Genomic DNA, 21,165 nt, shown 5'->3' with positions numbered 1-21,165 from the left:
AAAATACCCTTAAAATATTTCAAAAAAGCAATTAAGCCCATGCTCTTATTAAAAATTAAAAAATAATTATAAATAATAAATTTTAGAAAAATTATTAAATTTTAATAAAAATTTAAAATTTATTAAAAATTAGAATTTTTTTATAAAAATTGTACAATCATAAAATAATTAACGACCCCTAGTTTTTTCAATTAAAGACATCACTGTCGCAACACAGCGTGGCATGTGACGAAAAATGATAAAAAAATAGAAACCAATAAAAGTTATAGAAAAATTATAAAATGTTTCTATTGGTACGATAATTTTTATAAAAAAATTTTACAAAATTTATATTTATTTACATTTTATGTAATTTTCTTATGACTTTATAAAATTTTATATTTATAATTTTTTACAATTTTTATAAAATTTTATAAAATTTTATATATTTTTTACGATTTTTATATTTTTTTAATTTTAAATATTTGAATTTTTTATTAAAATTTAATAATATTTATATATTTTATTGATTTTAATTTTTTATAACTTCTTTTCTAATTTTTAATAAAAGTAAGGGCTTAATTGTTTTTTTTAAATGTTTTAGGGTCTTTTTGATGCATTTTGAAAGCTTAAGTACCAAATTGAGTGCAAAAAAAAGTAAGAGCTTAATTGCTTTTCTTGAAAAGGTTTGAGGGCTTTTTTTTATGCATTTTGAAAATTCAAATACCAAAATAAGTGTAAAAAAAAGTAGGGCTTAATTACTTTTTTGAAAAATTTTGAGAGCTTTTTGCATCCTTAAGCCTTTTAAATATGATTTATACATTGTTTAATAATTTTATTTTATATGTTTAGTTATATATAAAGCAACTATTTTTAAATTATAATTCAAGAAAGTAATAATTTTTTTCTTGTGATTTTTTTTATAAAAGAAAAAGAAATCAGAATTAATTGGTTATCGGGCCTACAGCTTTCTCTATTATAAATAAATTATAGACAATAACAGCAGAAACATCAAATTTACTGTGATGAGTGGTGGAACACAAGGCCAATCTAGCTAGCCCATCAGCCACTTTGTTAAGCTCTTGTGGCACGTAATTAATCTGAACCAACTAAGATTGTGATATGAGTCCTTGAATTCTGTTGAAAATTGGCAAACTCCCCTCTTCACCTCTTTTAAGAGTGCCGATTGCTTCATTGTAATCCATTTCCAGCATAATTTTCTTAGCATCCCTCTCCCATGTGATCAAAATTCCCTTATAAGCTCCCTAAAATTCTGTCTTCAATATAGGATATGAACCAATCCTTTTATTAAAATCTCAAATCCAACAACCAAAACGATCTTGTGCAACCTTTACTACTGCTGCCATAGAATTAATGCTTGATATAGATGCATCCGTATTAATTTTAAGCCATTTAAATCTCAGTAAATCTTATAAGATGAAGTTTGCAAACTTTAACTATAGATACTAAAAATAAAAATATATATAACTATGCCCAAGTAAAAAAAATGGGTCTTTTATATTAAAATTTTATAAACAAAAACTAAATACAAAAAACTATACATGAACAACAACAAAAAATTGCAATAAAAAATCTTAAGATAGGTAATAATATTATTTTGTTGAATAATTTCATTATAAGTGATATCTTCTTCTTCTTTTAACATAATATTTAAAATTATCAATAACTCCTCCTTAACCCATAAATAGGAGAATAATGTACTTCAGCGTACTCGAACCTACGTTTTCCTGCATTAACAAAAATGCTCAAATCAATCAAGTTAAGACTTAATCGGTCTAATTAATATTATTTTTAAAATAACTAAGGAAGTAAAAAGAGACTACTTACAAAATAAAAGAAAATCTAATATATAATTACAAGCCGAGACTTTTATATAACATGACAAATTTTATTTATATGCTCACCCATGTTAATGAAAAAATTTGTTAAAGAATACTATAAATAATTTGAAAAAAATAAAATAAAAAATAATCTAATTATTTTATTAAAAAAATAAATATTCATTCAAACACAAAAAAAAATAGAATACATACATAAATAATAGAAATATTTCATAAAATTCATGTCATTTTTAATAATTTTAAAAGATATAAAAATAAATACAATTAAGAATATTAATTATTGTCGATTAACTCTTGGCTCGATTGGCATAAATATTGTTGTCAATGCAGGAGGATATGGGTTCAAATGCATTGAAGGAGGACGTGGGTTCAAATGAGTTGAAATGTATAAAAAAACAAATATGATCTGAATATATAATGAGATTATTTAAAAAGATAAAAAAATATTAATTATTATCTCTTCAATTATTTTAAATAATTAAATTTAAAATAAGTCAAAAGATAACTATATATTTTTTTGTGTTATTTGGATAAAATAAAAAAAATTATGCATTTCAATAATAGAAATAAATTAATTAATATAATTTTCAAGTGAAAATTTTGATTTAAGTTTTGAAAAATGAAGCTTAATGGATTAGATGATTTTAAAATTAAATATATATATATTTTTTATATTTAAGTATGTTGATATGAATAGTTGTTGAGTGCAATAAATAGAGCATGAGTAGAAATGGTAACGAAAGAGGGCATTTCTTATTAAACTGCAATAAATATCAAGGAAACAAAATCTAGCTCAATGAGACAGATTTATTAGCATTGAATTTAATATGATCACTTATGCTAGTTCTAATACTCTCCAATAAAAAATTCTCATTTTTGTAGTACAAATATTAGAACACTCGCCACTAAAATCCCTCGCTTAGAATTTTATTTGTAAAACAAATAACAAAAGGTTTTATTATCTCAAATGCATTGTTACAAATAATGTTCCCCAATTAATTGATAAGAACTTTGAATATTTAGTACCTAAACATATACAAGTCTCTAAAGTATATAGAGAATTTTGAAAATTTCTAACATACTAAAGATTAATCACAATCATTTCTATTGTAGCTAAAATAACTAAATACAATATAATAATAATGACCGAAGTTAAGTGAGTTGTTGGAAGATAAGTATTCAAGTTTTGTCTCGATTCAACATCATTGATCTAAGGGATTTGATATAATTGATCATATTCAATTCGATCTTTAAGATATGTTTGTACAAGTAAATTAATCTTCATTGATGGGTTTGAATAATCTTACGATATCAACACAATGCAAATATTTTGTTTTTATAAATTGTCAATACTTCAAATAATAAAAATTATTGTCTATCGCAATCACTTCAAATATTTGTCTCAACAATCTTCTTTTAACAATTATTTTAACAAAAACAAACAATTCAGATAAACAACCATAGCTCCCACTTAGTAAAATTTTCTTAAATTAAAAGATAATTAGACAAATGAACCGTCAATGACAATGGATTACGGGAAGCTACTGCCATATCCCTTGTGCTAATAGTATTGGAACTAAATTCTAGGGACTTAGAGATTGCCTTCAATTCGCTAGTAATCTTAACTAACAAGCTTGGAAATTGAAATTGATGTTGCAGTTGTGGTAAGCCTGATTAACAGCGAAAGTAATGCCAACTGTTGAAAGCCACGGTAAGTTAAGAATTTGTTGTAAATTGAAAGAATGAAACTATACTGAAAATTGAATAGAAAGAAAACTATACTGAATATTGAAAAGAGTATTTCTGTATTTGGACTTCTAATCTAGCTTTGTACAATATGATTATAGTATTTATAGAACATATGAATAACTGCTTCTTGCTAACAGCTTAACTGCTTGAATAATAAATTACAACTAATAGGCTATCTTAACAGCAGAGTAACTCTTTAACATTCATCCATCTTCCCAACAGGTAAGACCCGAAGAAGATGTCGAAATCGAGTAAAGAACGATACAGAAAGCGACTTGGTAAGAATGTCAGCAACCTGGTCACACGCAGGAACTTCACCAACAATAACAAAGCCATCAGCAACCTTCTCTCGAACAAAGTAGATCAAGCTCGACATGTTTGAACTTAGAATGTAAGACAAGATTAGCTGCTACGGCGACTGCACTGAAATTGTCACACCAAATATTAGGTGTATCGGTAGACTGAAGTTGTAATTCCTTAAGTAACGAAATCAACCAAGTAACATCGCTGGTGGGTGCAGCAAGACTCTAATATTCAGCCTTAGCCGTGGACCGTGAAACTACTTGCTGTTTCTTGAAACACCAAGATATATGTGTGTGACCAAAATACACACAGTAACCTGATGTAGAACGCCGATCATCAAAATCTAACCCCCAGTTAGCATCTGCACAACCAACTAAAGATAACCGAGTAGATGGACGAAAAACAATCTCATAATCAAGTGTGCCACATAAATACCGCAAAATTTGTTTTAACACTACCATATGAACAGTAGTAGTATTATGCATGAATTGACAAATACGGTTTACTGCATAGGCAATATCAAGACAAGTAAGAACCACATACCGTAGGGTACCAGCAAGGCTTTTGTATTCAGTAGGATCACACAGACGATCCCCACCATCATTGGATATGGTAGACGAACTAATCATTAGAGTATGAACACTATTTGCATGAGACATAGAGCTCCTGTCAATAAGGTCGCGGATATTCTTCCTCTAACAAAGATAGAGGTACACTGTGGAGGAACGAGTAACCTCGATCCGGAGAAAATAATGAAGATCACCCATATCTTTAAGTGAGAACTCTTCATTCAACTGCTGAACAAAGCAATGTATAGAGGTAGGCATACTTCCAGTGATGATAATATCATCCACATACACAAGAACATAAAGAGTGGAGTCAGATGCAACTCTAACAAATAGTGAGGCATCAGATTTAGATATGATGAAGCCAATAGAGAAAGCTTTTCAGTTTATCAAACCAGGCACGCGGAGCCTGACGGAATCTATATAAAGCTTTCTTCAGACAACAGACGAACGGTTTGCCATTCGAATCATATTGAACATAACTCGGAGGTTGTTGCATAAAGACTTAATTATCTAGATCGACATTTAAAAAAGCATTGTTCACATTGGCCTGACGAAGCTGCCAAACTTTAGAAATGGCAATAGACAAGATGACCCAAATAGTAGTAGGTTTTACCACTGAACTAAATGTTTCCTTGAAATCATACCCAGGTACTTGAGAACAGCCTTTCGCTACTAACCTAGCCTTTCATTGGGCAATAGTGCCATCAAGATTTCTCTTCACTTTAAAAAGCCATTTACATCCGATTATCTTGCGATTAGGTGGTAATGGTAAAATATTCTAAGTGGAATTATGAATGAGAGCATCATACTCAGCTTGAGCTGCAGCACGTCATTCTGTAGTAGAAAATGTTTCCTTAATCGTGGAAGATTCTACAGCTTCAACAGACAGAGCTTTGGGCGTAAAAAAGCTAGCCTTAGATCGAGAAACCATTGGGTGAGCATTAATCGTAGGCAAAAAAAAATGCCGAAATATTAGGAGAAGACGGAACATTAGAAACGAGCCCGGGAGGACCATGATCATTATCACTATTTGGTAAAAAAGAACTATGTGGCTCATGGTCAGATCCAACCCCAGCCTGAGGAACATCAAAGATATAGGGTGAGGAGCAGACATCAGACTGTGAAGATGACTCAGAAGATTGAGCAGTCGAGAACTCCATAGGCCGAGAAGAGACATTTTTGACAAGAGGAACGAACGTTGAGATTGATCTACTAAACACAAGTACAAATCCCCCTGTAGCAGACGTAGATAGAAACCGTTGTTCATCAAACGCAACATGACGAAAAATGACAATCTTACCATTTGGTAGGAAACATTGATACCATTTTTGTTGAGAACCATAGCCCCAAAAAGTAGAGGGTTGAGAATACAAGTCCAACTTATGACTCATAAATGGACGTAAATAAGGAAAACAGCAACACCCGAATACCCATAGATGATCATAAGTGGGTTCTTGTCCGTGAAGAGTCTTAAACGGAGTTTGTCCTTTCAGAACTGCAGTAGGAAGATGATTGATTAGGTGAACGGCACAACAGAATGCATAGCCCTAGTACTCCATAGATAGATTTGCTTAGGCCAAAAGTGTGATACCCATGTCAACAATATGACGATGTTTGCACTCATCCACTCCATTCTATTCGAAAGTATGTGGCAAGGACAACCGATGAATTATCCCTTGGGTTGCTAGAACAGACGTGAATGCTCGATACTCTCCGCCCCAAAATCACTCTGAAATTGTTTAATAGTTTTTCCAAACTGAGCTTTGACTAATTGCTGAAACTGAACAAAGCACCCCACGACCTAAGACTTTTGTCAAAGAAGATATATCCAAGTATAACGAGTACACATGTCAATAAAGGATACATAATACCAATTATTACCACAGGCAACTGACGCAGGTCCCCATAGATCAGAGACAATCAAGGTAAACGATTCACAATATTTGGTAGTTGAATTGGAAAAAGGGCAATTTATGGGACTTCCCTTTTTGACATGCAGTACATATAGTATCAAGACAAAATTTATTTAAAGCAATACTATACTTATCTAAAACAGATTTGACAACAGAAGCAGAAGGATGACCAAGGCGTTTGTGCCACAAAAAGAAAATATCACAGTCGCTAGACCGATTTTAGAATCCAATGTGAGCAGCAGAAGGAGCTACAGCAGACTGAACAGACGCAACTGGTGTAGAAAAATGGTAGAGCCCATCACGAATGTGGCCCTTCAGCAAAGTTTCCTGAGTCATGATGTCCTTAATAACACAATAAGTCGGACGAAATTCAAAAGACACGTTATTATTAGTGGCAAACTGTGACACAGACAAAAGGTTCTTCCGTATATTCGGTACGCACAAAACATTAGATAAATGAAGCAATTTAGATTACGTAGGTAAAATTGAATTACCAATAGACGAGATTGTGGTAGGAGTCCCGTCATCCATTAAGAGAGAAAATGTACCTGAGTAAGGTGTAGATTCATGCAACGTCGAGGCATTGCGACAGACATGATGGGTAGCCTCGGAGTCTGGATACCAAGACGCAGTGCCAACGGGCATAGGAATATAGGAGTCAGTGCCATCACCATTTGACCTGAACTGAGTGGTATTTAAATGAGACCCAGAAGAATCAGAGAAATCATATGCATGCAAATTGGGTAGACGAGGAAGCCCAATGTATGGATCAGACCCGATTTAGACGCGAGTTCTCGGTTTGGTTTGCCAAGAAAAGGATGGGACAGACGTATTACCACCGACCATCGGCCCAATATTCTGTCCAAGACCAAGAGATGAAGCAAGTTGAACACAATTAGAAGAAAGGCCCAGGTGGAATAGATGGAGCATTCAGCCTAAATTCATTAGAAACGCCAAACCTTTGTCTTGGGCTATACGACCTATTGTGCCCATTAAAAGTGCCAAACTCATTTTGCCGTAACTGCCCAGCAGTAGCAGGCTTAGGCGTATGAGACAAATTATTGCCATTTGGCGCATGAGACAAATTATGTCCACTAGCAAACTGAGCATTTGACCCAGCATGGGGCCCAACGTACGGACCGACTTCAAAGTTGTGTTGACCGAATGGATTAGAATACCTAATATGTCGAGACACTTAAAGCACAATATATGGCCACCAATTTCCACCCGAAAAAACACCTTGTGGCACAGCCGAAAGAGGGCCATTAGGAAGACCAGAGGCCAGCAACGAAAAGGAAAAATTAGGAGCAGGCCAATCTCCTGGATGCGACGCTCGAGCCATCGACTGTGAGTCATCATACTCACTATTATAGAGGTAAAAGTAGCGTTGGGCTAAATGCCCAAACCTTCCGCAGATCTGACACTGTATGAGGGATCGAAAGCCTCTCCCTCGGCCACCAAACGGAGGACAACCACCACGAAGATATCCTTCCATCGCCTGTGACGAAGCGTTTTCTACAAGGTTGACATGAAGAGCCACATCCTGAACCGTACGCACCTGGCGACTCTCATACTCGAGTAACACGTCGATTAGAGGCAGTGGTTCCGACGAAAACGAGGCTAAGATAATAATGGCGTCGAATTACAGTGGTAACCCTGCAAGCACTATTTTCACTTTCTCTGCTCTGAGATCCGAGATCTGGACGCCTCTATTAAAGCACTTGTATTTTGAATCTTTGCGATATAATCTTTGAAAGAGAGATTACCTTTCTTCAGTGAGTGAAGATCGATGCGGAGGCGATGTAATGGCCTAAATTCAAGGTTATCGGAACAATGGTTTCGTAACCATAGATCCGATTTAAAGAGAAATTTATTTCAATATTTTTGCTTGAAAATTGATATGATAGGAAAATCGTATGAAAATATTGATAGAAAAATTTTACCAATTTAGTGATTAGATAGAAAAAGAAATTATTGAAGAAAATGGGTAAAAACAAGGTATCGAGACCTCTATCTCATAAAATTGAGTCAAAAATAATTTTATAAATATTTATGAAATGTTATTAATGTGGTATTAAAATTTCGTTAGAAAATTTTAATGTTTGGGTAGTCAATTAAATGAAAAGGACTAAATTGTAATAGGTGTAAAAGTTGCTAGAGTGATTAAATAGCTTAAGAGTCTAATGAGAAAGGATTTAAAAGGCAATTAGACCAAAAAGTTATTTGTGCTGGACGGCAAGGGTATGAAATCAGCAGAAAAATTGATAAATTAAGGGTAAAATTAGAATATTGCAAAATTAACTAAATAAAACTAGGACTAAATAGGAAATATCTAGATTTCTCTTCATTTCTCTTCAATTCCAGCAGCTAAAAACGCCATAGGAGGGTTCTATAAGCTGGTATTTCATAATTTTTGCACCAAGTGAGTTAATCCTTGCCTTTTTCTTGTAATTTTTGTGTTTCTAAGACTTTTACAACTAGGTCCTACTATTAAATTCATTAGTTTTTTATTTCATGGATGAAATTGAAAGTCACCATGGTTGAGTGCTGTAAGTTTATGATGAAATAGAATGAAATTAAAGCTTTAATTTGTTTATGAGATGATTTTTTAGGCAATTTCAATGGAAATTGATTTTTAGGACCTAATTGTGAAAATGTTTGGAATTAAAGTCTATTGCTGAAATTATGATTCCTAAAGGTTGTAAACTAGTTTAAGGTGATAGAATAAAATGTTAATTGAGAAAAATCAGCTCAATTGAGAGGCTAATTGAGTAGGGACGAAATTATCATTTATTAAAAGCTTAGGGGAAAAATGGTAATAAACAACTTACACTAAAACAGTTTGGACAGCAGCAGTAGACTAACTTTGAAAAATCACCAAAAATTGTAGGAATCGAATTAGAAGATGAACAAAATATGTAATTAAAGCTTATTGAGTCTAGTTTCTCATAGAAGAAATATTGTAAGCAATGGATTTGTAAATTTTGAGATATAATGAATTTTGTGAGACAAAGTCAGAATGAATTCGGGTTCCCCTGTTCTGACTTTGAAAAATTATAAAAAAATTGAATAAAAATAATTAGGGACCTAAATTTATATGTATAGAATTCTGAATGAGTCCATTTTTAATAGAAACAAACGAGAACATCATTTGAATTCTGTATAAAGAGATAATTTATTTTTAGTGAAGAAGGGTCAGAACTGTTAGACAACAGAACAGGGGTGACTTTGAAGAATAAACTGTACTGATTGGCTAAACCAAAAATTCTGAAAATTTTATGGTAAAAATATATATGAGTCTAGTTTCAGGGAAAATTAACGGATCTTAATTTGGAGTTCCGTAGCTCAAGTTATAAATAATTTAGTGACTCTGACTCAAGTAGACAACTTTGAATGAACTATAAATAATAGTTGAATTATAGAGAATGTTGCATATGAACATGAAATGTATTAAATTGATAATTAAATTTATTTATTTAGATCCAGAAGATTCAAATACGAAGCTAGATCGAGGAAAGGAAAAAGTTCGGGATTAGTAGATTTTTACTGTTTACAAACAAGTATCAAGGTAAGTTGGTGTAACTTGAATTATATTCTGAAATGCTTGAAATTGTATGTTATTGATGTGAATATGATTTGAGTGTTCATTGTATGAAAATTAATGAAACATTGATATATTTGATAAAACGGGAAGAAATCCCGTTTGAATGAAAGGAAAATTCGATGGATCTCTGAAAAGGAATTGACGGTAAAAAAGGATCTAGCCCGGACGGGTGATCCTATCTTGATATAGCCCTCCCGAAGAATATGTGTAAAATGGATTTAGCCCGGACGGGTAATCCGAATTAGGGTCTGAATTTAGCCTGGATTGGTAATTCAGATCTAAGCTCATTAGAGTAATTGTCGTTGCAGGGGATTTAGCCTGGACTGGCAATCCCTACAATACTCTATGAGTTTATATTGCAGGGGATTTAGCCTGGACTGGTAATCCCGCTGCAAGGTTGAGGTTCGCGGGAGTGTGCTCTCTAAAATGGAAATGTGCGCACATGAATATGAATTGACAGACCCGAAATTGTACACTAAAAGTGTACCTCTGAAAATCCATCGAAAATTCCAAGAAATTCAATGGGATAAATATAGAAAAATAACAAGGAAATGAAAATCATGGTATTGACGAGCTCATCAATCATAGTATATATTATTGGTACATGGAAATTATTGTACTAACTTGAATGTTGAGTTTGTGCATATTAGGGTAATAATGCATTGAATGGATATATGGATGTTTATTGTATTGTATTGAAATATTAGGTAAGTATAATTCTTGTTACATGAGCTTACTAAGCACAAAGTGCTTACCCCGTTTCCTTTTTCCCTGTTTTGTAGTGTTAAGAGCTCAGAGGTCGGATTTGGTCGGAGACACATCACACTGTCAACCTTAGGATTTCGGTATATAAAGAAACTTTATTTTGGAAATCAAAGGCATGTATAAGCTAACAAAGTAAATGTTAACGTGAAATGAATGTAAAGTTAGCCATTAGTATGGTTAACAAACCTGGTTATAGATATGTGATGACGTTATCTTATATAAATGCATGAATCTATCATGAAAATATGTTGAATTGATTTGGTTGATGTGGATTGGTCTCGATTTAATATTACAGGGAAGGTTAGATATTTATAAAAGGGCTATATTGAATATAAAAAAAAATTAATTCGTAAACTCCGGTAATGCCTCGTACCCTATTCCGGCAATGAATACGGGTAGGGGTATTACAGGCGAGATAGCTTCACACCGATGGTGGCAACAAAGAGTCGAGTGGCTGTTTTCCACACATCACATGTCGTTCGAGCCTCTGTAAAAGAAGATAAGAGGGAGGGATTAATGGTAGAAAGCAACTAAGAGGCAAGTAACCTGTCTTGTTGAACAAACGCGGAGGCATCCGGATTTGGAACTAAAGTGCCCTCCGGAGACTGCACAAAACGCAACGGAATAGGTAACTTGCCATCCAAAAATCCGGTTAACTCGTATCTTACGATAATCAACCTAACATGCTGTTGCCATTGAACGAACGTGCCATCATTGAGCTTGACAGTCTCATAACGAGGGAAAGTCTGGACAAGCCGAGCACCAATGAAGGCCGGACAGCCATGCTCAACGGAGGCAGAGTCAGCAGCCGCGTTGGTGGTCATGGAAACAGGTCTCCAGTACATTAGGCGACTGATACCATGTTGAAAGCTACGATGAATTAAGAATTTGTTGTAAATTAAAAGAATAAAACTATACTGAAAACTGAATAGAAAGAAAACTATACTGAATATTGAAAAGAGTATTTCTGTATTTGGACTTCTAATCTACCTTTGTACAATATGACTATAATATTTATAGAACATATGAATAACTGCTTCTTGCTAACAGCTTAACTGCTTGAATAAAAAATTACAACTAATAGGATATCTTAACAGCAGAGTAACTCTTTAACACTAACATAATGATGTCTACCCTTGTTTCCAATTGTAGAACTGCTATAGCCAGGTTGGAGCAAAAGACGATGAAACACATTTTTAGAGAGGACAATAGATGTGAGGATGTTCCCTCATATGGGGAGTAATTTTCAAGCCACCAATTCTCGGATTTTATTTTCGAGCATGATATTTTATGTATTTATGATGCACCTCCTATCGGTCTTTCCCCTCTTTTGATGGTTGATGACTATGGGGAACATTTGTATCGAACTATTACTTAATTTTTATTTATGAAATGTTCCTGCTTTCGAGAAAAAAAACTTAGATGAGAAGTTTTCTAAAGTTCATAGCCAGCTTGTGATGAGTTTCTAACATGGGCACGGCCAAGGTACGCGTGCATGGCTGGTTGAGCTGGCTCTTGGAAGCTTCCTTTCAAGATTCTCTTTCCACCAGAAATGAAAAGAGAGAAAGTACAACGTTGCTGCCCTGTCCATTTCGATATGGCATTTTCACAAACATTTACTTAGCACACCAAGCAATGTGGTTCCGTCCGACAAAATGAGACGTTGTTGCTTATATTTTATTGGCCAACGCGTTCATACACGTGTAATAATCAAAGCCTCATTGATGGACCCATCACGTCGCCTAATCTTCTGCATATATATCTTAAGTTTGTGTTTAGGTTATTTTCTTTTCTTGGGTCGGTGAGTGACTGATTTCCATTTAGTTTATATCGATCTTTCGTTTCCCTAGCCAGTTCATCTTCACTTTCCTTAACATGTAAGTTGAATCTTCTTCTTTTTGCTTTTGTTTTTTCTTGTTAAATATGAGTTTACAATGCTTATTTTCAGCAGGAATTTGCTTATTCTTCAGTTCCCATCATTTGTTGTTACTTTAATTTAGAGATCTGAATTTATTCTTATGTCATCCATGGTCATAGTTAGAATTCAAAATTTCAAAACAATATTCCCTTTTCTTGGTTTTAGCATTGAAAGATTCCTTTATTTTTCATAATTCGTGGATACCCATTTTGTTTATACAACTATAAACTTTTCTGATTTTGAGAAATTTGTCATTAGCTTTTTCTTGCTTTCTTTTTTGTTCATAATGAAGCTAATTAGTTGTATTCGGCTACCTAATTCTAAAGCTAAAAGCTGTTCCAAGAGAATAACAATGGTAAAAGACACTGCATATTATGACGTACTGGGTGTCAACGTTGATGCATCCGCAGCTGAAATCAAGAAGGCTTATTACCTCAAAGTAAGCTTCTAATTTCATCTTCATCTTGTTTAGACTTTTGGTCTATTTGAAATATGTACAGTTCCAGAAACACATATGAGATGCTGCTGTACTTTTATGGGAATTAGGGTTGGATTTGTACTTTAATGGATGTGTGTTGAAACTATAGCAAGAATAAGAGATTTGGGTGATGAAATATGTTATGTATTATTATATGATTCGTATGCGGTATTTTTCAGGCAAGGCTCGTTCACCCTGATAAAAATCCTGGAGATCCAAAAGCTGCTGAAAATTTTCAGGTAAGCTCCCTGATTTAACATTTTTTGAAAATTTTCCAACTTATTATTATTGTACCTACTTTAAAGCAGTATTTCTATTGAATTTGCCCTTTCATGTTTCTCAAACTGCTCAAATTGAAAGCCATGGTCACGAAAACTTATTTTTCATCTTCATTTCCTATAATGTATTTTGTACTTATCTTAGGCACTTGGTGAGGCTTATCAAGTTCTAAGTGATCCTGAAAAGCGTGAAGCATACGACAAACATGGAAAGGCAGGAGTACAACCGTAAGTTCTCTTTTTTTGAGTATGATTTTTAAACTTTCGTTTTTAGGACAAAAAAATTTACTAGAAAGTGACATTCATCAAGTTTACAAGCAAGTGGTATGCTTTATTAACTTCTTAATTATTAATTAGTTTACTTTTTCTTGTTAAAGGGACTCCATGTTGGATCCTTCAGCTGTGTTTGGGATGCTTTTTGGGAGTGAATTCTTTGAAGAATACGTTGGCCAACTAGCACTGGCTTCTTTGGCAACCGTTGAAACTGAAATTGATGATGATTCACTTGATAAGGATGCTCGAATGCAGAAACTTCAGGAAAAGATGAAAGTGAAACCTTATTTATAAGTTTTTTTTCTCCTTTAAATGTTTGTCTTTTCAGTTTTACTTATTTTCTTTTTCCCTTTTTCACCATGCAGACAGTTCAGAAAGAAAGGGAAGAAAAGCTCATCACATTACTGAAAAATCGCCTCGAGCCATTTGTTGAAGGTCAAACTGATGAATTCATTAATTGGGCAAATTCAGAAGCACGGCAACTTTCAAAAGCTGGTAAGCTTTTTTATATTCTCCTAATTTAATAATATTGGAAAGGTTATTCTATTCTTTGGAGGTATTTGCTGTGGAATCGGCCAATCCTTGTGAATTTTACATGATGCTGATTCAAATATTTTTAGGTCTGTTAAATCCGATCAATACAATCAATAGTGTATGACCAATGGTAAAAAAAAACTGTTATAAGTTCTCCTGTACTGTTACTTTTTTATAATTTATTTAGCTTACTGCCATACAAGATTACAAGTTCAGGAATTTAGTAGCTTTATGGAACATTTTCAGTTTCTCATTCTTTACCAAAATGCTTCATCCATGGTAGTCGCTGACCTATTCCTAAGAACTTGAGAATTATACATTTAGATATATATTACTTGGACCAAAAAAGTAAAGGAAGAACAGATTGCGACATTTATTAGATTTGGTTTAAGTACTTTTAGACCAAAATTTAGTCTCGTATTTGCTTGATAAGCATGCTAAGTAGTATTATCTTTCATTTTGCTTCTCGATATTATTATTGCCATTAATTTATAATTTCCACCACTTTCAGCTTTTGGTGAGGCTATGCTACATACTATTGGATACATTTACACGAGGAAAGCTGCGAAGGAACTTGGAAAAGACAAGCGTTACATGAAGGTTCCATTCTTAGCAGAATGGGTCCGTGATAAAGGGCACCGTATAAAATCACAAGTAATGGCAGCTTCAGGTACAATATTACGCAATTAAAGATCTAGATATTGTTTAATGGCATTCAAAACCTTTCCATTTTATTTTAAGTTTGAAAATTTCAAATGAACCCAGCAAGTACATGCTTCACCTTGTAGGTGCTGTAAGTTTAATTCAAATACAAGAAGATCTGAAGAAAGCGAACCAAGGAGAGAACAGAGAAGAGAATATAATGAAAACCTTTGAAGATAAAAAGGATGCCATGCTTCAATCGCTTTGGCAGATCAATGTGGTTGATATTGAGTCCACTTTATCTCATGTCTGCTTAGCGGTGAGTTCAAAAAGAAAAAAGAAAACAGTATGATTCATACCAAAAAGCAATGCATCTGTGGTGTCTTTTGCATTTGCTTTTACTCCAGTTTTTTCGAAGTACCTGTGTTCTGCTCATATTTGGACATGGTACGGGTGTATGACCCTCCCAATATATAGAAAAGCTTTTAAAAATTGAACCTACTCATGTAAGACACATCCATATGGGTGTTTATGGGTAGTTAAAGACTTAAAAAATTCAAATCTGTTTGTTATCCAGGTACTTAAAGACCCCAGTGTATCCAAGGAAGTTCTTGTTTTACGGGCAAAAGCATTGAAGAAACTTGGAGCAATATTTCAAGTATGGCCTTCCCTTCCAGAATTTAGTGAACAATAAAGTCATTCAGCTGCTTATAGTAAATTTTTTCCATTTATGTTTTGTGGGTTAAACCCTCAGACGAATTCATCTTCCATTTTGAATTTCTCAGGGAGCTAAAGCTGCTTACAGTAGAGAGAACAGCCTGCGCCATGAAAACGACAAAGCGATAAAAGGTGGCTCTTCTTCTTCATAATACTCATCTTTGATACTCCAGCTGTTTGCTTCGTTGTCAATATATGTTGTGTTTGTAGTAGGAATCTGCGTATTCATCACTGCATTATTAATGCAATGTTTTAGTGATTGTAACCTACAGTTCAGAAGCTTGTCAAAAGCAGCCTCAGGAGGCAAAGTTACTATGACCCTAAACCTATTCTACATAAATTTGTAACTTTTTTTGTTTTCTTTTTTTGCTAAATAATAAACTTGTAACTTACTGTTTTCATGCTATAAAATTGTTCACTCAGATTTTTTAATGTTCGATGATCTTCTAGGATAGTTGAAGAAATAGGCTAGAAAACAACATCGAAGTATTGGACCAGCTTTGAAACTATTAAGAATTGGGAAATTATTCAAATTTTTATTTGTAATCTAATGAGATTTAAACTTTAACCTTTTAATTTTATATTTTACATTTTATATTGTAACTTAGTCTTATGGTATAATAGGGTGAAACTGTAAATAAATTATTCAAGAAAGGTTATTTGTTTTTGAAAAAAATTGATTGATGGTAAGGTAATAAAAAATGTAGAGAAAAACAAATAACTTTTAGGGATTCAAAAATATAATGGTTCACGTACATGCACGATTGCAAGGATAACATCAAACCATCATAAATACATCTCGTCATGATACGTAGAGAAATAACGCCTTTAGTAAAAGCAATTTCGAGGATACTAGTTTCAGCATTAATGGTAAATATACGTGATATATATCTATACCAAATCTCAGACATGAAAAGTAAAGCAAAAGACTATAACTAATATATCTATACCAAATCTCAGACATGAAAAGTAAAGCAAAAAACTATAACTAACTTATTTACTTATTGAGATATAATTTTTAGAACTATTTATAGTTTTTCCTTAATCCTTAAATAGGAGGATAATGTACTTCAGTGCATTTAAACTCACGTTCTCTTGCAGTGGCAACAATATTAATGTCAATTGAGTTAAGATTCCATCGGCAACAGTAACAATTCTTAAAATGTATTGTGATTATGTTCGGTAACATTTATTATTTTTTAAACATATTAAAAAAACATTTTAAGTAACAAATTTTAAAATATTTTCTGTAACATATATTAAAGGATAAATTTTATTATTACTCCTTGTACTTTACAAAAGTTATGGATTTAGTCTTTATACTTTAATTTTATCAATTTAAGTCACTATACTTTTCGAATTGGTCACTTTTAGTTCTTGTATTTTTTGAATTTTGAACTTTTAATCCTGAACCAAACAGTAGCTATTAAACTATATGTTTAAATTCAATTACTAGTCATGTACTATATGTACAATTGTAATGTTTCATTTAATCATTCTAAGTTGCAAATTTGAAATTTCAGTTTCGACGCAAATGACAATCGTTATTCTATTAATTGAATTTTTAGTGGAGAATATGTGGAAATAACAAGCCAATGTGACATTAAACATATGATAATATCTTTGGCATATCAGATTTTGAAAATAACAAAACTTAATAAATTTAACAATTATCATTTAGTTAGGAATGAAATTTTAAAATTTTAAAAATACAGGAACTAAAGTAATCAAATTAACGTCCAGGGACTAATAGCAAAATTTAACCAATATTAAACTCTGAAACGCTTGGCGCGAAAGAAATTTGTTTTTGGCGCGATAAAGGAATAACTTTGTTTTAAAAATATCACGACCGTCGGTGTTGAGCGCAAAAGAGAAAATATAACAGCCTTTATATCTTTTATTAAAGCCAAAGAGATTGTAAACGACGTTAATAAAGCCGTTCTAAACGACCTCAACTCCTTGCCAAATGTAAAACAACCTCTTTCTCTGAAACCTCTCCACTCTATATGTTCAATGTGCTGCCGTATTTTGAAGCTCAAAACAGGTAAGCTACGCCTTCAATTCTCTAACCTTCTTAATTATCACAATTTTATATTCCTTTCTTTGGCTACTGAAATATCCATGCTCTTCATTTTGATTTTTTAATTAATATTTACGCATTTCTTCGGTTATTTTTGACTGAGAGTTTCTGGTATTTAGGCATTTATTTCGGATCCTTTTTGACCTTTTTTTGGGGGTTTGATATTATTCTTTTCATTTGGTTCCCCATTTAATTCAGTCCTAGAATCCAGCAAATTGAACGGTGCTTGGTCTTTTTCTCACCTATTATATACATATATTTGTAATTCGCTGTTTGGGTGTGCTTTCGAGTTTTGAGTGAGTCGGTGTGGATGCTTAGTGCGTTCTTCTCAGCCTACAAACTCTCACTTTGTCTATCAACTTAGTTTTTAACTGATTAAAGCTCGTTTTAACCAATTCATGGTAATTTCTTTCTTTCTTCATTTTAATTTTTTTGGTAGGTGTTTCGGTTAATTTGGGTTTCCTTTTTATTTTATTTTATTTTCTATTGCTTACTTGCTTTGGCATCTAATTTAGTAAGTATTAGGGTTAGGTTTTATAATGAAGTGATTCAATTAGCTTATTCATGTTTTGTTTTGATGTCGGCAAGCAGAGAATGGTTGAGTTCGCTTTGCGGATAATGTGACCGATGGTTGTTTGAATTCAGTTGGAGAATTAGTTTGCGGTTTGGTGGATCATGGGGGCTGCTTGTTGCGTTGCTGCTACAGACAAAGCTATAGTAAATGGATCGGGTAGTGAGGTTATACGTAGGAATATAAGGTATTCACCAAGGTGTAGTTCACGTTGGAATAACCAAGGGCATGTAGTAGTTGAAGACACTTCTGTAAGTTGGTTTTCCGATACAATTAGTCGGAATGATGGATCAGAGATCAAATCCGAGTCTGCATGCACATTGGAGGATCGAAGTCCATCGGAGAGTTTTCAATCTTGTACATTGCAAAAGTTCCCAACTTCAGAAGGATCTGCTGAGCAACTGAGGACTCCTGCTTCAGGTAAACTCTTCGGGTAGCTGGTTTTAAGGCGCATTGTACTATATTCAGAGACGTTAAAGTTAGTTATGGATGTTAATTTAATTTTCCTGGTATTACTCACCTAAATTTATTAGGTTACATCACTTGGTATCATCCAATAAAATTTTATTTAGTAAAGAAGTTGCATGCATAACAAGATTACTCTATTGGTTGACAATCATAGACCATATAAGGCCGATTCTTTAGGCTTTTCTTTGTTCTCCTTTGAGCAATTTTTTGCTCGTTGGATGTTCCCACTTATCTTGCATGTGAATGGCTTATCCTAATCCATTTTTTCAAAGATCTTTTAATCGAAAGGTGAAAGGTACTTGAGTTGCTTTATTTGATGTTGTTTTACATATATTATGCAGACCAATCCATTTCAAGAAGTCTCTCTATTGATGTGAACTTAGAGCAGGTAATGCTCTTTCCTTTAGGCAGTTAATACCAGGTTCCAACTCTGTGATAACTTCCCCTTTAATAAGGTATCCTTTGAGAATTGTGTTTCAGGCGAATGAGCTGGTAGAATCCCCTGCAGTCTCATACCTGTCTCCCTTTGAGTTATCACTTCCTTTGCCTTCAGCTTCCTTGTCAGTAACATCCCCTTTGTCATCCCGTAGTCATGCGCATCCTACCAGTTCAACTAATAGATGCTCTGTTGGTGGGGAAAGGCTAATGATGCCATCATGGAGCAATGAATCAACTAGGGGATCCTGGGGTGGTTCTTCTAATGGTTTATCTACGCACACCTATTCTGAAGTCATGGCTACATCTCAGAGAGGAAGGTGGTCTTTTGATGATGACAAGTGGGGTTTTCTTCATGAGAATATAAGCAAATCCAGTGGCCGACTTTCAGCATCCTCCTCTATTGATCTGCAAGTATGTGGCGTTTGCTCAAAGTCATTATCAGAAAATCTTTGTGGAGCAGTCAGAAGATTATTATGAGCAATGAGCTTTCTGTCGTTGCTGTCCTAACTTGTGGGCATGTTTACCATGCTGAATGTTTGGAAAATACAACCCTTGAAATAGACAAATATAACCCTTCTTGCCCGATATGTACATTGGGGGAGAAGAAGCATAAATCATTTAAAGCAGAAACAGATTTTAAGGCTAAAATTAACAAAAGATCAAGGAGCCGGGTTGTTGATAGTGATATGGATAGTGATCCTTTAGTATTTAACCATCTGAAAAGTAGTGGAAATGAAAAGAGGGCCTCCAGTTCAAGCATGAAAAATTCCATCGGCAGACCTTTCCTACGGAAACACTTTTCGTTTGGACCAAAGGGCATTAAGTCCCTTCCAGAGGATCATTCAACCGGGAAAAAGGGAATTTTCCAGGCCAAATCTAGCAAGACGTGAACTCATCTCCTGTTAGAAGGTTGGTGTTCCTTTGACGCACTACTTTCTTCAGTACAGGCCTCAAAAGCCTTCAGTTTTGGTTTCGTCGGGTTTACAAAATGAAACTGCCTTTGTTATCTTAATGTCACGTTTTCTCTTTGCAAGTAAATCGATTTTGATACCTGAGAAATACCCAAAACTATCCATCAAAATTTTGTGATTTTTGATGTCTTGGAAGTCGGAGAGTAATTTGTTATGTTTGTGCTATACAGATTCTGGTTTTGTTCTCCTCTACAGTCCTGTCGGATAGGGATTGCTCATAGTCTGCTGTGTAGTTGTTGAAGAGTTCTTGATGTCATTTTTCAAGTATCGACGCGATTGTTTTGTAAGACTCCCACTATAAAGAACACAAAATTTATAGGTGAAAGAATAGCTTAACATGAAGTCAAAAGAATCTCTACATATAGCACAACCCAAGTGAATGGTGTTGATATTCTGATTTGTACAGATTGATCAGTGTCTTGCTTGGATTCTAACATGAATTGGTTCCCATCTCTGTGTTGAGGCCTTAGGGCTATTCCTACTAGTTTGCTTTTTCAGTCAGTATTGGTATATTTCAATTTGAATTTATTTAATTTGTCCCATTTTCGAATTCATTTGCTTAAAACCGAATGGTGACTTAACGAGGCCAAGACTAGGCATTCTTTAAGCAATCCATGATGCAAATTTTTGTTATAGAATTGGGAGTGGTGATTCATTAGTTGTTTTTTTTTTCAATCAAAGTACATGTTTAAGTAATTAAATCAGTACAAAAGTGAAAAATTGAAAAAGATATGGGATGAAAATTGAGAAGAATCAAATAAAAATTATTTATGACATATATATATTATAAATATGAATGACAGGATTCAAACTTAAAATACTCAAGCAAGTTTGTTTTAATCAACAATGTCAATACTTAGTCAATTTTTACTTTCTTTTACTAAGTTTTTTTTCCTTTAACTTTTTCTCGTTTTAGCCTTTTAAATTCCAACTTTTATATTTTAGACTGGATTTTGAGATTTTGTATAATTTAGTATTTGAGCTCAGATAAAAAAAAATTAAAAATGAAAAGAAAGTAAAGACGAGGAAGAAATAGTGATGAATTAATGGTGG

The 21,165-nt window shown here is 33.5% G+C and overlaps 1 protein-coding gene and 1 non-coding gene across 2 annotated transcripts; both read left to right on the top strand.

The window, feature by feature from the left end:
- Positions 1-12,081: 12,081 nt before the first annotated feature.
- On the top strand, positions 12,082-16,016 carry LOC107928158 (chaperone protein dnaJ 10). Its single transcript, XM_041082613.1, has 10 exons — positions 12,082-12,621; positions 12,989-13,101; positions 13,320-13,379; positions 13,564-13,646; positions 13,796-13,967; positions 14,057-14,186; positions 14,737-14,895; positions 15,014-15,186; positions 15,445-15,525; positions 15,653-16,016. The coding sequence occupies exons 2-10, from the start codon at positions 13,015-13,017 to the stop codon at positions 15,734-15,736; spliced, it is 1,029 nt and encodes a 342-aa protein (XP_040938547.1). The 5' UTR covers positions 12,082-12,621; positions 12,989-13,014; the 3' UTR covers positions 15,737-16,016.
- A 1,437-nt stretch (positions 16,017-17,453) lies between these two features.
- LOC107928132 (uncharacterized) lies at positions 17,454-20,770 on the top strand. The gene is made up of 4 exons (XR_005906099.1): positions 17,454-17,628; positions 18,256-18,655; positions 19,045-19,091; positions 19,184-20,770. It is a non-coding gene; the product is annotated as an uncharacterized protein (transcript).
- The last annotated feature ends 395 nt before the right edge of the window (positions 20,771-21,165 follow it).

Source organism: Gossypium hirsutum, chromosome A12 (assembly GCF_007990345.1).
Source record: "Gossypium hirsutum isolate 1008001.06 chromosome A12, Gossypium_hirsutum_v2.1, whole genome shotgun sequence".
Taxonomy (NCBI): Eukaryota; Viridiplantae; Streptophyta; class Magnoliopsida; order Malvales; family Malvaceae; genus Gossypium; species Gossypium hirsutum.
Note: the sequence above shows the minus strand (reverse complement) of the source record. Positions and strands in the feature narration are given on the sequence as shown.